The sequence below is a fragment of the Elgaria multicarinata genome, chromosome 22 (assembly GCF_023053635.1).
Source record: "Elgaria multicarinata webbii isolate HBS135686 ecotype San Diego chromosome 22, rElgMul1.1.pri, whole genome shotgun sequence".
Taxonomy (NCBI): Eukaryota; Metazoa; Chordata; class Lepidosauria; order Squamata; family Anguidae; genus Elgaria; species Elgaria multicarinata.
Window position 1 is genome coordinate 12,780,085 of NC_086192.1, and position 17,344 is coordinate 12,797,428.

Here is a 17,344-nt window from a genome sequence, read left to right on the forward strand (position 1 = left end):
TATTATTTATTTATATAGCACCATCAATGTACATGGTGCTGTACAGATTATACACATTATTATTATTATTATTATATTTATTTGTATCCCGCCTTTTGCCCAATGCTGGGCCTCAAGGCGGCCTTACAAAGTTTAAAATATACATGGGGGGGGGGGAGGGAAACAAAACCATAAACAATTAAAAAATACACAACAAAATTATAAAACATTAACATAGATGGAGGGCTGGATTATTCTCCAAAGGCCTGCTTGAACAAAAAAGTTTTAGCCTGCTTCCGAAAGCCCATCAAAGAGGGAGCCAGGGAAGAGAGTTCCAGAGTACTGGAGCAGCCACCGAGAAGGCCCTGTCCCGTGTTCCCACCAAGCGCGCCTGTGAAGATGGTGGGACTGAAAGAAGGGCCTCTCCAGAAGGTCTCAAAGCACGGGCAGGCTCATAAGGGAGAATACGTTCTTTCAAATAACCTGGACCCGAACCATATAGAGCTTTATAGGTCATAACCAGCACTTTGAATTGTGTCCGGAAACAGACTGGAAGCCTGTAAATAGTAAATAGCAAGACCCTGCCGCATAGGCTTACAATCTAATAAAGTTGCAGTAAACAATAAGGAGGGAAAGAGTTTTGAGCATGGTTTTGAGCATGAAACTGCATTTCACCCCCATCTACCACGTAACCACAACCAGCCACACAGGTCTGGGCAGAAGAGCATATCAGTTGCCATCTTCCTTTCCTGCTTTGACTCCTGCGCCTTTACGAGCAGTTTCACATGCAAAAATTAAACCCCGAATTTTTCCATAGGGATATTTTTGTCTACTAAAGTCGCAGGAGCCCTTTATTTATTTATTTATTCATAAAGGAGCCCTTTATGAAGTGCGGCAAGTCAAAGAAGTTTTAAAAAGAAAAGAAATCCCAGTTATGTTGCTATTTATTTATACGGAGGTTTTAAGCCAACATCCCTCAAAGCAAATTAGGAAACGTATTTAAAATTGCATCAATATAATATAATGATATTTATTTATTTATTTATTTCACTTATATACCGCCTGATAACCGAAGCTCTCTGGGCGGTTTACAAAAGTTAAAAACTGTAAACATTAAAAAAAAAGTGTACAAAATTTTAAACCAGCAAAAACATAAACAATATAAAAAAAGAGGAAACCCATGAGAAGTTGAGACTTCCACAATGTTTGGCATAATTTTTTAATATATTCTGTGAGGAAGTGAATTATAACAAAATAAAAAGAGGAAACCCATGAGAAGTTGAGACTTCCACGCTTTTTTGGCATAATTTTTTTAATATATTCTGTGAGGAAGTGAATTAAAACCAAATAAAAAGAGGAAGTTGAGACTTCCACAATGTTTGGCATAATTTTTATATATATTCTGTGAGGTAATGAGGGAGAAGTCTCTCTCTCTCTCTCTCTCTCTCTCTCTCTCTTTCTCTCTCCCCCCCCCCCCTTTCCTTTCCCTCACGAACTTTTAGGGTTAGCGGAGTCCGTTTTGCCCTTCCCAAGATGGCGCCGGATTTATTGAAGAAAGAAAGGACTCAACCGTCCACAGTGAGAGAGAGAGAGAGAGAGAGAGAGACGCACGCACCTCTCTGTGGCGCTGCGCCGTGCGCGAGAGGCTTCGACCTTCCAAAGATGGCGGAGTGTGTGTGTGGGGGGGGGAGGAGGGGTTTGGAGGAAGGAAAGGGGAGGGAAAGGGGATGAGTGAGTGAGAGAGAGAGAGAGAGAGAGAGAGAGAGAGAGAGAGAGAGAGAGTGTGTGTGTGTGTCAGAAGGGCACGGCGCGCACTGCCCGCGCCGAGTGCGCCTGCGCGAGCGCCGAGTGCGCCTGCGCTCCGCGGCGCCGGGGTGCAGTGAAATTCCGCGAGGGAGGGGGGGGTGAGGAGGAGGAAAGTGTGGAGAGAGGAGGAGGAGGAGGAGAGGGGGGGGAGGAAGAGAAAAGGCGCTGAGGGGAAGGTTTCGCGTGAGGGAGACGCGAGCGACGGGGCTGAGTGCCGCCCCTCCCCTCCCCCCGCACACGCACACGCGCACACGGCCGCCCGCCACCGCCTCAGGATCGCCTCAGGAGCGGCCTCGGCGTCGTCGCCCCCTCCCCCTCTCCCCTCATCCCCTTCCCTTCCCCCGCGGCACAGGGACACGGCGAGCAGCGCTGCTCTGGCGGCGGCGCCGAGAGGACGGGCGGGCAGGCCCCCGGCGGCGGCGGCGGCGGGCTCAGCGTGAGGCGCGGGCGAGGGTTCGCGGAGGACCGGCAAGAGCAGGAGGAGGAGGAGGAGGAGGAGGTCGAAGGCGAGCAGGGGACCAGGAGGAGAAGGGTGAAGCGGGAGCAGCGCCGCCGCCGCCCCGCACTCCCTCCCCGGGCACCGCCGAGGAGAATGACGGAGCTCCAGTCCGCGCTGCTACTGCGGAGACAGCTGGCAGGTGAGGCGCGGGGGTGGGGGTGGGGGGCAGGGCTGTGGGGGGGGAGTGGGGAGAGGGACTGAAACGTGGTCTGGGAAGACATGGGGGGGGAGAGAGAGGAGGGGGGTCGCTGGGAGACTTTTCCCAAAGAAAAGTAGGAGTTGGGGGCTGTGGGGGAGGGGAAGAGAGGGGGAGGGGGGAGGAGGAGGGGCTTCTGGCACGGAGGGGGCTCTGCGGAAGTATTGGGGGGCAAGGGGGCAAGGATCAGGGAAATGGGGGGGTGGGGGATGTAAGGGTTGCATTAGGGAGGAAAATGGAGACCAGGCTTTCATGTTTACAGAGGTAAGGGGGCAGTTGGAAAGAGGGTGGGGATCTGGGAGGGGGGGCGTAAGGGGGGCATGGAGTGGTGAGGTGTAGCTAGGAGGGGTGGGGAGCACAAGGGAGGGGTGGGGTGGGAGGTATGGTGTGGACAGGAGGTGGCAGGGAGTTCCTACTTCGAAAAAGAGGCCAAATTGGAGGGAGGGGCCCCGGTTGTGAAGGGGTCTGGAGTGACAAGAGCTCTCTGGGCACAGGTGTGGTGTACAGTATGGCGAAGCAAGTAGCATGTAAACAACTTTGGGGCGCGTTAAGTGGAGGGGCGTAAAGGTAAGTGAGGTGTCGCAGGTAAGAGGATGGGGGTTGAGGTGCGTGGCAAGCCTTTTGTGTAGGGATGGGGGGGGGGAAAGAGTTTTAAGAATGCCAGAGAGACCTTTCTAGATCAGACCCTGGTGCAGAGACGGGCACAGGGGGCCGATGGGGAAGGAAGGGATAGCTAGGCACCGTGGAGGGGAGATTTGAGAAGTAATAAAAGGGCTGAGAACCGGCTATGTAGGGCAACTGGACTTGAAACAAGGGGGAGTGGCTTGGCAGTGTACAGGGAGACGCTTGACGTCCGTCCGGAGGTGTGGAGCCCTGAGTGAGTTGGTGTGAAGGGGCACACGCGTGAAGTGGTGGGAGGATATGGGGTGGTAAACCAAATGGTCTTTGGGAACAGCCCTGGACAACAGTAGCTCAAGAAAAGTTAAGTGAGCCTGCTTGGGGCCGCTGTAGTTGAGGTTTGGTAGGGATAGCCTGAGTGAGCCTTGGGAATGAGGAAAAAGTAAGCAGGCTTAAGCAAGTTAAGGGCTGAGTGTTCTGGAAGGAGGGAGAGTTGGAGAGGAGGGACAGGCAGAAACTGAGGGTACCGACAGAGTAGTTATTGAACAACTGGAATTGGGAGCAGGGGGTGAGCAAGAACGTTTGGGGTACACAGAGGTGATAAATCTGAGAGGACCTAAGAAAATTTGTAGAGAAGGAAGTTACAGGGAGTAATTATTAGGCCGGGGTGGGGTGGGGGCAAAGACTGGGAGTCACGATTTTGGAGGAACGCTTGGTTGGTGAGAGAGATTGAGATCCTGCTTGCATGTATTGGTTGAATAGGGCAAACATAGGGAACAGGGTGATTCTAGTGGAGGAAGATTAGCTGTGAAGTGTTAAGAGTTGAACTGGGGTCATAACCTTAGAAATTGAAAATGGGAGCAATAGTTTGTGGGCTTACTACAAACTGCTTTAGTGTATGTTCACTGGCATGAAGCTGACATCCCCAAGGCTATCAGGTACCTTTTGTGAAGGAAGGAGGTTGTGCATTTAACTATCTGTGTTTAGAGAAGGGTTTAAGATAGTGTCTTGATTTCTCCCCCCGCCCCTCCCCAGTGCTCAGTTTATAGAGTAAGATTCTACATTCCCTGTTTTGAATGGACTAGAGTAGGGTTGACGTCTGTGGAGTACTACATTGGGGTGGGTTTGCAGGGGGATAAATTAGTATTGTTTCAAATCCATAATAGGGAGCTATTGCAGTCGACAACTTCTTTTTCTTGCTGGGACTGCTGCCAGGAATATTCCTTTCTAGCACCCTCCACTGTTCTTGGGTAGGTGATATCATCTTAAAGCTGCTCTTGTTTTTCAGAGTAAGAGGGACGTGTGTTCTCTGGGGCGACTAGATGTCAAGACTGGGGGTGGTCTTGGTAGACCTTAAAGGGATTTGGGGAGCGAGTGGAAGGGATGTTATTAGAAAGACTGGCTGCTTCCTTCACTCTTCTGATTTGCTTTCACAGCTATTCCCCTCCCCCCTTCCTTTGTCCCCAGCCTGACCAGCCTTGCTTGGCCAGCACTCTAGCTACTCATACAAGGGGGACATGGCTGAGCTTGGCTTGTCCCGGCACTTGGGCCACGCATGTGTGTAAGTTGCCTGAGTGGTTAGACTTGTAGTGCAGCCCCATGTGCTACTCACTGCCAGACTGAAAGAGATATGAGCCAGCATTGGGCTCTTGCCTTTGGTGTAGAGAGCAGCATGTGTCATCTCTTCCATCTTGCCCTCCTTCAGTCTTCCCCCTAGACTTCTCAGTTCTCCAGCTTCTCTTGACTCCTCCTATCCGGATGAAGTAAGCTCTTTTTACAGATTTACTAGTAGTCGGCTGAAGGTGCTAGTCAAAGCTTACTGACCTTCTCTTCCCTTGCGCAAAAAAAGATTGCTTCAGATTACAATAAGCAAACATACGGGGTTGATATAGTGTTGTTCTGGGCAGCAGGGCTCTGGCTTAAGCGTATTAGAAGGGGGTGTGCAAAGCAGATTGGGGAAGAGAAGCAATTGCTGCAGCAGTATAAAATAAAGAACCTGTTCAAAGCTTGTAGAAGGAGAGTTTTAGGTTAAAATACTAAAGGCACTGCACTAACAAGGGGTATCTTCTAAAGCTGACTTTAAACTTAAAGGCATGGCAAATAAGTGCTTCGGTTTTCTTTCCTTTGCTCTATCTATGGGCATCATAGTACCTCTCAAATATGGCAATGCAGTAGCTAAGTGCCTGTGCTTTTTATTTTAAACGTAGTGCAGAGTACTGTATCAACTGTTGAATGCTTTGTGCAGCAATGTGAAAGTTGGGTCTCGTTTCATTTTGCACCATGTGGTTGTGCATGGAAAAAACAGAGTATCAGATCTCACATGGTATAAAGCAGCCATCTCCAACCTGGTGCCTTCCAGATGTGTGGGTCTAGAACTTCCATCATCCCCAGCCAGCCAGGCCAATTGTCGCTGGGGATGATGGAAGTTGTGGTCCAACACATCTGAAAGGCTGGAGTAGACCGTACAGAGGCCATATACATCAAGTGCCTGCATCAAAAAGAAGTTGAAGCTGTAATCTGGAACACCAGCAGTACTTTTATTTTATCTGGATTATGATTTAGTTTGTTAGCCCACATCCCAGATCAGCCTTCCCCAAACTGGTGCCCTCCAGACGGTGTCAGAATATAATTCCCATCCCATTGTCAACACTGGCTGTGGATGATGGGAGTTGTAGCTCAACACATCTGGTAGGCACCAGGATGTGAAAGGTAAAATAAGAACAAGGCACTAGTGTGAAATTTATTTAAGCATTTTTATCCTGCCATTCAGCCAAAAAAGGCTCTCATGGCGGCTTACAAAAGTATTTCTTGACAGTCCCTGCCCACAGGCTTACAATCTAAAAGACATGACACAAAAGGAAAGTGGATTGGGAGGGAGGAGGGGAAAAAGAAGCAAATTCAGGCACTTGATTCTTAGGTTCAGGGGTCGCATAACTAATATAAACATGCTCATATGCAACTTTCACTAATATATTCTTGTGTGCAGTTTTGGGGCCTCGAACTGCATTGCAACATTTGGAGAAGTGCATTCTGAAGGGTAGCTGTGTTTTGATCCATAGATTAGTCTGAGAAGTGTGAACTAGATTCGTTCATAAATGAAATCCCCCCCCCCCAATCCCTACTCTGTGCACACCTGGACATCGGCACATCAATAAAATACTTCAGAAAACGAATCTTGATGTAATCATACATTTCTTCAGCTCAAGATTTCTTTCTTTCTTTTGTGCAGTGTTTTATCATTATTTATAGAGAAGGGCCAGAAACGCAAACTCTTGAGGTGTGACTCCAACACTTCTTGTTTCTCTACTTCAGCATTTGCAAATGCTTCAAAAGGAGGGGGAAGGGGCAGGAGATCTTTCAGGAATCCATTCTGTTAGCATAATAATGAGGATTTACAATCTGGAGATTTTTTCTAAAATGCTGTATTGATAGAAGGCAGAAAAAGATGAAAAAAGAAATGCAGTTTGTTATGGGTCATGTGCAGGAGGGGGGTGATAAATACACTGTACATTCCTTCAAGGCTGGTGCAAGCTGAAGTGAGCAATTTGTATGAATACAAACAGATCAATAAAACTGCTTCCCCTTTGTATACCTCATTGTGACTCTTGCAAAAACACAACCACCCAACCATATATCTCAAATCTTAGCTCGACATGACCTGTGCAGGGTCATGGGGTGGCTGTACCTTTAATGGAGGAACAGCCATAGCTCAGCAGTAACCTTCTTTGCGTGCATAAGGTCTCAAGTTCAGCCGTATTTGCATCTCTGGTTAAAAGAATCTTTGAGAGTAGGACGTCTGCCTCAGACCTTGGAGAACTGTTGCCAGTTCGACCAAACATCTACCTTATTTTAAGGCAGCTTCATAAGTTCATAATCCTTTAACGCTTTTGTAGTGCAAGGACTATCTCTAACACTCCCTGGGCCAGCTTTAGTCACATGTAAAAATGGAGTGATGTTGCACCAGAAAGTGGCAGCACAACTCATTGAAAGTGTGGACTTCTTCATTTGGATGTACATCCAACTTAAACCTGTTTCTGCTCCTTCAGATTTGCTTATCCATCTTGGGGTGTAAGGGTTCCACACTTTAACTTGCCATGTGAGAGCTGCTTCTCTCTGGCAACTGTAAAGATCCCAGCTTACCTCTCAATCTTGGTGCTTCAGAGAGGGACAGGAATCATTCCTATAGCTTATGTAGTGAACCCTGTCTCCTCCCCAGAATTCTCAGCTCCAGAGCTGGGAAGGGTGTGTCAGGGGAGGGGGCTTTAGCTACCATCCTACTGAAGCAGTTGGATCACCTTGGCAGTGCAGATCCTAGTAACGCCAGTATTTGGGCTTGGCTACCAAGTCCAGCCAAAATTTTCATACTTGCTGATAAAACCTGCTTATTGTTGGTAATAATGGCTTAAAATGAATACTAGAAATATTGAAATTCCTAAAGGAAATTCCTTTGAGGGCTTTGGTGTAGCAACCGTTTATGTGTGTCCATGTCAATTTCTGTGTAGTCATTTTAATGGGTCTGGTAGTACTTTAATAAATGTGGGTCCTTATTCCAGGTAAAGGTTGTTTAAAAATAAAACGAGACTCTGTACACATTGTGTTCTGTGCTAAAATCTCTGCAGACTAGGATTTCCTCTTGATAAGAGAATTCCCCCAAAAATGTCTGCTCAGGAAAGACAGACTTCCCAGCACTGTGTTTCCTAGGCTGCCTGCTCTAGGAGGGAACTCCCTTGTGCAGCTGATGTTCCAGGCCCCCTCCTGTTTGCTGGCACTTGTGTTCCAGTTTCAGCTGTTCGAATCTTTAAACAGTCAGAATGTTAGCAAGTTGTATTATGGTCTACTTCTGTCACACATACATCAGCTGGGTTATTAGGCACTTACTTCTAGAGAGGTAGCCATGTTCGTCCGCTGCAGCAAAAATAAGAGTCTTGCGACACCTGAAACAGATTTATTGTGGCAATTTATACCACAATAAGTATGTTAGTCATGAAGGTGCCGTAAGACTTTGAGTTTTTATTATAGCCGAGAACTTGTGAAGCATGTTGTTTTCTCCACTTGAGGGGTGTCTTATGGGGTAGACATAGCAAGAACTGAAGTAGACATTTGAGGCTGATGTTGATCCTTGATCTGTTAGGTAACTATGGCTTAAGCCAGGGTGGGCAAGCTTGTTGTGTCCAAGGGCCAATTTCCCCCTCCCCGAATCCATCAGGAGCTGCACCCACAAATAACCAGCTTCTAGGTGGCTTCCAGGATAGCTCCTTTTTTTGCCTTTGTTGTTTATTCGTTCAGTCGTTTCCGACTCTTCGTGACTTCATGGACCAGCCCACGCCAGAGCTTTCTGTCGGCCGTCGCCACTCCTAGCTCCCCCAAGGTCAAGTCCGTCACCTCCAGAATATCATCCCTCCATCTTGCCCTTGGTCGGTCCCTCTTCCTTTTGCCTTCCACTTTCCCTGGCATCAGCCTCTTCTCCAGGGTGTCCTGTCTTCTCATTATGTGGCCAAAGTACTTCAGTTTTGCCTTTAATACCATTCCCTCAAGTGAGCAGTCTGGCTTGATTTCCTGGAGTATGGACTGGTTTGATCTTCTTGCAGTCCACGGCACTCTTTGACTTTGCTGCACCAAATTTCATTGGCGGTGGTGCAAAAAAGACGGAGAGTGCATGCAGGCCATGTCTTGCTTACCCCTGCCTTAATTTTTTAGAGCACACGAAATCTGGGAGTGTAAACCAAAGAACATAGATATTGAAGAAGCTTTCTGGTTAGATAATAACACATTTATCATTGTTGAGTTTAAGGTTGCCTCTGCAATGGCAAAAAGAGTGTGTGTTAAGGGCAATTCCTTAGTCTGGTAGAGTAGTTAACATTTGCTAGAGGGATTGTCTATAGGCCACACACTGGAAAATCACATATATGTATGCTATATGTTGGATATCCTTTGCATGTGGAAGGAGTGACATGTTTCAAAAGGAAGCTTTTAGTGCTATTAAGGCAGTGTGTGAATTTTCATGAGGGAGAATTGCTTGTCCCTAGCACTTTTCACCATGGATGCTTTCTAAAGCTGCTGGACTTGGCAAGACTCTAACAGTGAGAAGATTTTAGTGACTTTTAAATAAACTGTTCTGTGAAATCACTTGGATTTCACAAAGCAGTTTATTTAGAAGTTACTAAAATGGATTTCACAAAACTAGCTGTTGTAAATTTTCCGTCAGCCTCTGGCCATTAAAAAAAAGCTCCTAAAATATGCCTGGAACCAATTTATCACAACTCCTAGGGAGAGCTGCCACACAAATAGTGCATGTATAGATAAAAAGGTGGACTAACCTCTGCATGTGGTGAATGCTTTCATTTTTTTGTTTCTTGCTTCTTCTCTCTCCTTCCCCCAATGAAATACTTTGCAACTATGGAACAAAGGGCGTGAAGGCCACAGTTTGGGAATATGGCCGAACAGATTGCAGAAGATGCACCAAGGTTTATTAAAAAAAGACAGAAAGCATAGTATTTGTATGATGCGTCTTTATACACTTTGAGGAATCTCTTGTTCTCTACTGTTCTATCCCTCTGCTACTTGGCCGAATGAAATGCCACCTTTGAGAAAGGGATATCTCAAAGTATTGTTATACTTTGTATAGCCAAATATTTAACAATTTGAACCTTAGTACTTATGACATTTCTAAATATGTAGATGGGATTTCTTAAAAGGCTTGTCTTACATAACTGAGATCCTTGTCAACAGACCCTAAAATGAGGTTTGCTAATCTCTTCAAGTTAAGTGTAAATGCTAGCAGTGTACATATGTTAATGGAGATAAGAGCGGCCAGGATAAATTATTGCTGAGCATGTGGCCTTAGAATTCTATGGTGGTCTGTGTTTCTAAAAATGATTTGCCTAGAGTGTTAAATGGCACTGTCTAAAAGAAAGTGGAACATGAAGGAAATCATGGCGAGTCGCGTTAGAATTACTTTGCCAGGCACAAATATTTGATTCATGTTCTGGCAAGAATGACAAACTTGCTAACATTCCATTATTGGTGATGCATCAACAGATGCCTCCTTTCTAGACTAGAGTACTCTTAAACTTGTGTGAATGAATAGAAGTAGTACATTAGAAAAAAAACTGTCGTGAGGAAACACTACTTCCCTAAACCAATGTCTGTTGACCAAGGCTGGAGATTGGAATATGTTTTGTGCAGCCTCTGACTTTTCTGCTAGGAAGAAAAGAATTTGCATTGAACTATGCAAGCTATCAAAAACAACATCAGCAGCAATGAAAACAATAGCATTCTAAATTATCAATTATTTAGAACAAGGCTCTGCAAACTAAAACTATGTGGTTGATACACATGAAACTGAGCAGTTATTTGTTTTTATGCTGGAACCATACAGTAGACCAGTTTGATATATTTTTTTAAAAAAAAAATGTCATTAAATAGGCATACAAGAAAGTCCATTTTAAGATACAGGTATAGTGCAGAGTAGGTGGTGTTTTAAACTGAAGCGGAGCGAGGGGATGGACCCTGGACTCCGGTCTTTATCTCTGTAAAGAGCTTTGACTCCTGATTTCCTGTCAGGTGACACAATGGTGCAATTAAGAGAAGCTGCTTCCTAGACATGTTTGGCTTCGTAAGAATATTTGACAAGTTAATTCCTTACTGGTTTCCCAACCCTAGTTAAATCCCCTTGAAGTATCCCCTCCTCTGTACTGATTCATGTCAGACCCCTGACCCATTCCCAAATATTCCATATCTGCTCTTTTTAAAGTAACTTTAAATCCCCTCTTAGCATAAACTGAGGACAGCCTCATTACTGAAGTATGTGTGGCCGTTTGAAAACATTTGAGCTCTTCTCATCCCTTGATTCTTCTGGGTTTTAAATGATCCAGGAGATAAGGATCCACCCATTTCTCTGAAGTTATCTTGATGATCGTTTATGTTCCCTTGGATCATTTCTTTTGAGGATTTTTTTGAAGTACATGTATTGCTGGTCCGCGTTTGACTAGGCCTATTGTCCATACTGGCTAGAGGTCATGGGAGTTACAGCCCAACCCATCTGGACAGCACAAGGTTGGGGAAAGCATAAGAAACGTATTACTTTAGTGTTTTCAAACTACAATAGTACACAGTCTTTCCACTAAGAATAGTTAATTAAAGCTTGTATCAGAAGACTTTGCTGCTGAGGCCATTGGTTCAAGAGAACAGGTGGCCTTTCCAAGTGTGCCTTTACACCCGTAATCTGGATTCAGATATGGAAATCTTGTGTGTATGTTCATTATGTGAAGAGAGCTCCTAAGTTGCACGATTGCATATAGAATACAAAGAGAAGAATTTGCAGGCCTGATCACAATTGGGCATGGCAACATCTCACTTGGTGCCTTCAGGTCTCCCATTCCTAGGATGTAGAAATGGTAAACGGAGCTGAAGCTCTGAACAGATGCTTTAAGACCTTAAAGCACAGTAAATCACTTCAGCGATGAGAGCAGCTTACTGTCGGGACTGTTTGGCTTTTGTAAATCCACATGCGCAGAACTCTGGGAGGGATCCAATCTCTGGCATGAGATTTGTGAGGATCTCCGCTTTCATGCTTCAAAAAACCAAAGTGCTGTGTGCGCGCACATGCGTGTGTTTTAGGATCTAAGGCCTTAGCTAGACGTAAGGTTTATCCCGGGATCGTCCCTGCCTACTCCCGGGATATCCTGTGTGTCATTTACATGAACAGGGATAATCCCGGGATAAACCTTTGGTCTAGCTAAGGCCTAAGATTCCCAAGGCAGCGCCTGAAAAAGGCTACAGCATTTAGGGTTGGAATCTTTGGTGGTCTGTAATGTTCATTGACATCCAGTCATTGACCCCTTGCTGTCTCCTACCCCAATCTGTACTGGACTTGCCGGGAAGACCATTGAGAAAATAATAACTCTCTTAAAATAATATAGGATGTCTTATTACAGAATGCAAATGATAAAAAAAATTAAGAATTTGAAAATGTAAATAAGTAAAAATTAATAATTGTATTAAAGAGAAGATATACAAAAACAAACAGGTTCACAATTAATTCTGTATAAGTGGTATAAAAAATAGTTGTCAAGATTACCTGGTTAGTATCCAAAGAGAGAATGCCAAGTTAAAGCTTGGACTACAGGGTTATTTGAGTACTGAACAGGTGTGAAAGTGTATGATTCCAAGTCAAAAGTGTACTCAAAAGTTTTCACTTATCAATTAATAAGCAAAAAATATTATGTAAAGTATACACATCAAAAAGCTTGATATACAGATGTTCCCCCCCAAAAATTAGACTTATATTTAATGAGCAAATTTTGAGTAAGAAGTTATCGTCTCAAAGGTATGATTCAGAATTTATCATTATATAGCCTAAAAGGTGTATGTGTAATCCTTTTTGGTAGGTTTTCATTTTTCAGGAATGTTTGATAACAATAAGATAATTAAGGCTGTGAGCTGTAATTTATAGGGCAATAAATAATATAGGCTATGAAGTAATTTCTACTCAAAAAGGTATAAGTATGTGCTGATTTTAGAATGAGGGAGCTTCTTATTAGAAGCTCACCTGGTCTGTGTCCCTGTCAGCCAAGTAGCTTATTCAGTACTTAAAATGAGGTCTCTCCTTTTTATGCTCCTAGGATCAAAAGTCTAAGCAGAAGAAATGTTTAGAAAATTCTGTTTCCTGATAACCTATCAAGATCTAAGAATCTTTAGCAAAGCTCTGTTTAACAACAAGAAATGTTGTATGTTTTATTCAAGTTATATTTTGATGTGATGCTGCAAATATATTTCTAATAAAAATAATATTGATTGATCAGCTATAAGTGGTGAACTGGCAGCCAAAAGGCTTCCTAAATTCTGAAATATCATTTTTAAAAACTCAGCAAAGGCCAAATCTGTAACAGACCCCCTAACTCTTTGTTCTGCTATCTTACTATTTCTTGCCTTAAAACTCAATTTTGCTTAGCCCGCCGCAAACTTGAGTACTTTTATCAAGTGCATAACTTGACCTTGGATTCTTTAGGCATAGGATATGAATTTCCCTGCATTAAATACAAAATCTAATAACATCTCAAAGCACGGGGGGAAGGTTTTGAGAAATAATATCTATCTAAAATATGTCTGCAATAGTTCTGTCATGCTTACATAAAACTCATCTTTGCAGAGAAGAAGCTGGGAAATTAATCTGTGTTTATCCAAAGTATTGTGATACTCAGGCATTAGTATGTTTGTAATTACTACATCTGTGCAAAATATTGTGGACTGTATTATTATTATTATTTTATTATTTATTTATATAGCACCATCAATGTACATTGTACAGTCCACAATATTTTGTGGCTCTGACTCTGCAGTGTGTTCTGACTCTGCAGTGTGTTCTTTCTGTACTCCAGTGGGGGGGGGGGGGAACCCAAAGATGGCTCAGTGGAAGCAAACTTCTGTATGCATTCACATGTACCTGTCTTAAATTTGTGCACATGTCCAGATCAATTGAATAATTGAAATTTGTGCACATGTCCAGATCAATGTAATACTGTCATCTTAAAATTGAGTCTCATACCTATGGAGCATTATGAAGAAACAAAAGTTTACAGTAACAAGTTTTGATTTATAACTCGTGTTTGACAGAACTTTCCAGGCCCAACTCGAAGGGCCAGTTTTGACCTTTAAAGCACTTCATAGCACAGGACAAGAATTTTTGAAGGGGTTACTGTCTCTCTCTGTACTCCAATCCCACACACTCAGGAAGAGAGTCAAGACACACCTTTTTGACTTGGCTTTTTAAGCTGTTATGCTTTTAAAGGTTGTTCTTAATATTTTACTATGCCTTTATTTGATTATGTTATTTTCCGGGGGCGGGGGGTAAACCGCCTTGGTGGACTTCAGAAAGGTGGTACAGAAATACAACAATTTAAATAAATACCTTCTTGTAGTTTTTGCTAAACCCCCCCCCCAGATGTTACTAGCCTGCAAAAAAAAAAAAGCTTACTCACCTGCTTTTTACTTATAAGAGGGCCCCTTGTTAACAGTGAAAAGCAGTCTCATAAAACATCTCGAGGCTAGTAACGCAGCAGGCTGGTGGAGGCATGGTTTGTTCCCTGCCTCCTTCACCAACTCACTTAGTGTATGTGCTAACTGTGGAGGCTTCACTTCCTCTGCTGCCAGTGTGGAACCCAAGTGCCTGGCAAAAGAATGAGGGAGCCACCCGTGGCTTCTTCACCAGCCTGCAGCATTTCTGTGCCGCACGTGGAAGAGGCTCCTTCCTGTGCGTTCAACATAGAACCAGAGTGGGATGGTGGAGGAGGCATGGACCCCTCCCTCCCTCCCTCCCTCCTCTACCGCCCTGCTTGATTTCTATGCGAGATGCGCAGGAAGGGGCTTTGGTAGCTAAATAAGTTTCTACCAGTCGCCAGGGGTGCTGATAGTCTGAGGGCAAAACATACTATTCCTTGACTCTTGCTATGTCAGTCCTCCAGAAGCTGTATGGGGGTTGTTTTCCTTCAACGCAACTGAGGACTGTTGGTGTTTGCTTCCTCACCCGTCACTGCGGAATGACATTTGCTTCTTCCCCTCAGGCCTTAAGTCCACCTCCTTCCCTCTTCCCTCACATTTTAAATTTGGTTGTTACCTAGGGCTGCTTCTTTTCCTCCACCACCGTCTCTGCTGCCAATATAGCAGCTTTGAGAGCGGGCTTGACTTCCCTCTGTCCCCACCTTGGTGTTTTCCCCCCTGCATGCCTGCACAGCAAAGATCTCCGTGGGAGCTGTAGTTCCCTGACTGCCTCAGGCTCCAGGCCAAGGTACAGAAACATGCTATTTGACTGTTAAAGCTCAAGCTTTGAACTTTTCCGAACTCCCAGAATTTTCTGCACATCTGTGCATCTGCATTGCTCACGTTTCAGTTTAAAAACAAAAATGAGCAAAATCGTTCTGGTAGATATCTAGTAATAAGCCTTGCACTACCATATTCTTACATGAGATTCTTGATGCGCAGGAAGTGAATCTCCTTGCACATTTGGCATACAAATCAAATATTTTAAGGACTTACTGCACAGGAGGCAGAGAGCAATCCTGCCTTCTTTCTGTGCTGGATATGCAAGAAAGAGCTTTGCACATACAGCATAGAAACTGACTATGTTGGCATAGCAGACACAGTTATCACTGTTATGCCAGCCTGATTGGTTTCTGCACTGAGCATAGAGGAAGACACTCAGTTTCTTCTGCGATCAATATGGAAGCTAGACGAGCTGGTGGAGGAAGGACCGATCTCTCAGGCCTTAGCTAGACCTAAGGTTTATCCTGGGTCGTCCCTGCCTGCTCCCGGGATCCCCTGTGTGTCATTTACATGAACAGGGATGACCCCGGGATGATCCTGGGATAAATCTTAGGTCTAGCTAAGGCCCCAACCCTTCCTTTGCTAGCCTCCAGACTAGAGGGAATTCCACCCACTTGCCTAAGTGGAATTCCTAGTCTCCAGTTGTGACCAGGCAAATGGTTAAGGTCATAAGTACCATAGATTTTCAGTAGTTGGCCATTTATTTATAATTTTTTTATACTGCCCCATAGTTAAAGCTCCCTGGGCAGTTCACAAAAATTGGGCTGGGTGCCTCTGCCTTCTGAGGCAAGGAGGGTGGCTGCCAGGCAGAGGGTATTCTTAGTAGTAACAGAGAAGACTGAGGGGAGACATGATAGCACTCTTCAAATACTTAAAAGGTTGTCACACAGAGGAGGACCAGGATCTCTTCTCGATCCTCCCAGAGTGCAGGACACGGAATAACGGGCTCAAGTGACAGGAAGCCAGATTCTGGCTGGATATCAGAAAAAAACTTCCTGATAGAGCAGTACGACAATGGAACCAGTTACCTAGGGAGGTTGTGGGCTCTCCCACACTAGAGGCATTCAAGAAGCAGCTGGACAACCCTCTGTCAGGGATGCTTTAGGGTGGCTTCCTGCATTGAGCAGGGGGTTGGACTCGATGGCCTTATAGGCCCCTTCCAACTCTACTATTCTATGATTCTATGAATTATGGAATGCTTGCTCCAGAGAGGCTTGCCTGGTGCCCATGTTGTTATTTTGCCACCAGGCAGAGACTTCTTATTTTTCCAGGCTTTAACATATTTTATGGGCTTTATTACTGTTTTCTGCTGTTTGATAGTGTATTTTGCTGAATATTATTGTAAACTGCCTTGCTAATTTTATTAAGGATTCAGGGTCTTCTATCAGAATAGAAGCTATTCAATCTGAATAGCTCTTAGCAGCCTCCTGGGTGATAATACTATGTAATATAAAAATAGTCTTTGTTGTGTACTTGAGAACTATAATTGGATACGGGACACATGAAATAGGCTTGTATTTCCTCTTCCCCCCCCAAACATCCTTTCTCACTGTATGTCGCAATTCACTGCCATACCAGTCTCTCCTTCGTTTCAGTATCTAAGGATTGACTTGAGTTATCATCCTCTAGAAAACAGGAACGTTTCTATCTTATCCTTGCACTAGCAAAACCCCTCCCATGCAGTGCCACAGCATGCGTCAGGGCAAAATGTTGAATGGTTACTTGACCCATCTGCTTTGCTCTTGTATATTCTCTTCATTGTAAAACACACACACACACACTCACACACACAATGTGTAGAATCATGGCATTGAGCCTAGGGCCAAAATCCAGGAAATTGCAACATTGGCTTGGCTGAAGAGTTCAGTTTAATCTCCAGGCTGGGTTTACGGTCCATTTTCTGGAACTAAAAATATGGAGAAGTCTGTCTGTACTAAAACATTGAATCTTTTCTTCACTGAATGAAATCAACCTGATTGCAAGCCTTCCTTAGGAGGTGAACTTCTCATGACCATATAAAGATTTGCCTTACAGTAATCCTTGACACTGAGTCGCTTGCTTCTGTGTGCCTTTTCGTGTGTATCCTGACTGGAAAGCAGCCCTGATTCCTGATGCAGGCAGGCTAAAAGACATACTGCATTAATAGGGCTCAACAGCACATTTCTACCTTCTCCACTAGTGGCTGGCCAAGAGACCTTAGACTTTCACAGCTTTAGAAAAAAGTCCAACTTCCTCACTTCATACCTGTTTTGTAAAATAGGGGGTCAGTGATGCAGAAATGTCACAAGTACTGCAAGATTTCTAGTGGTAAGTCTAGCTTGTGGTAAAGATAAACAGGCAAGTCTGTGCTGAGCGAAGTGTATGAAAGAAAACAACTTCATGTGTGTGAGAGCACAAAGTATTGGCAAGCCTGATCCGAGGTGTTG

General features: G+C 44.4%; 1 protein-coding gene across 2 annotated transcripts in view; it reads left to right on the plus strand.

Annotated features, from left to right (window-relative positions):
- Positions 1–2,151: 2,151 nt before the first annotated feature.
- UBE2G1 (ubiquitin conjugating enzyme E2 G1) overlaps positions 2,152–17,344 on the plus strand; it is a 33,355-nt gene continuing 18,162 nt past the window's right edge. For both annotated transcript variants that reach the window (XM_063146619.1, XM_063146620.1), the window contains exon 1: positions 2,152–2,423. In XM_063146619.1, coding sequence (XP_063002689.1) covers positions 2,378–2,423 — 46 coding nt within the window. In that variant the 5' untranslated portion in view covers positions 2,152–2,377. The remainder of the gene's footprint in view (positions 2,424–17,344) is intronic.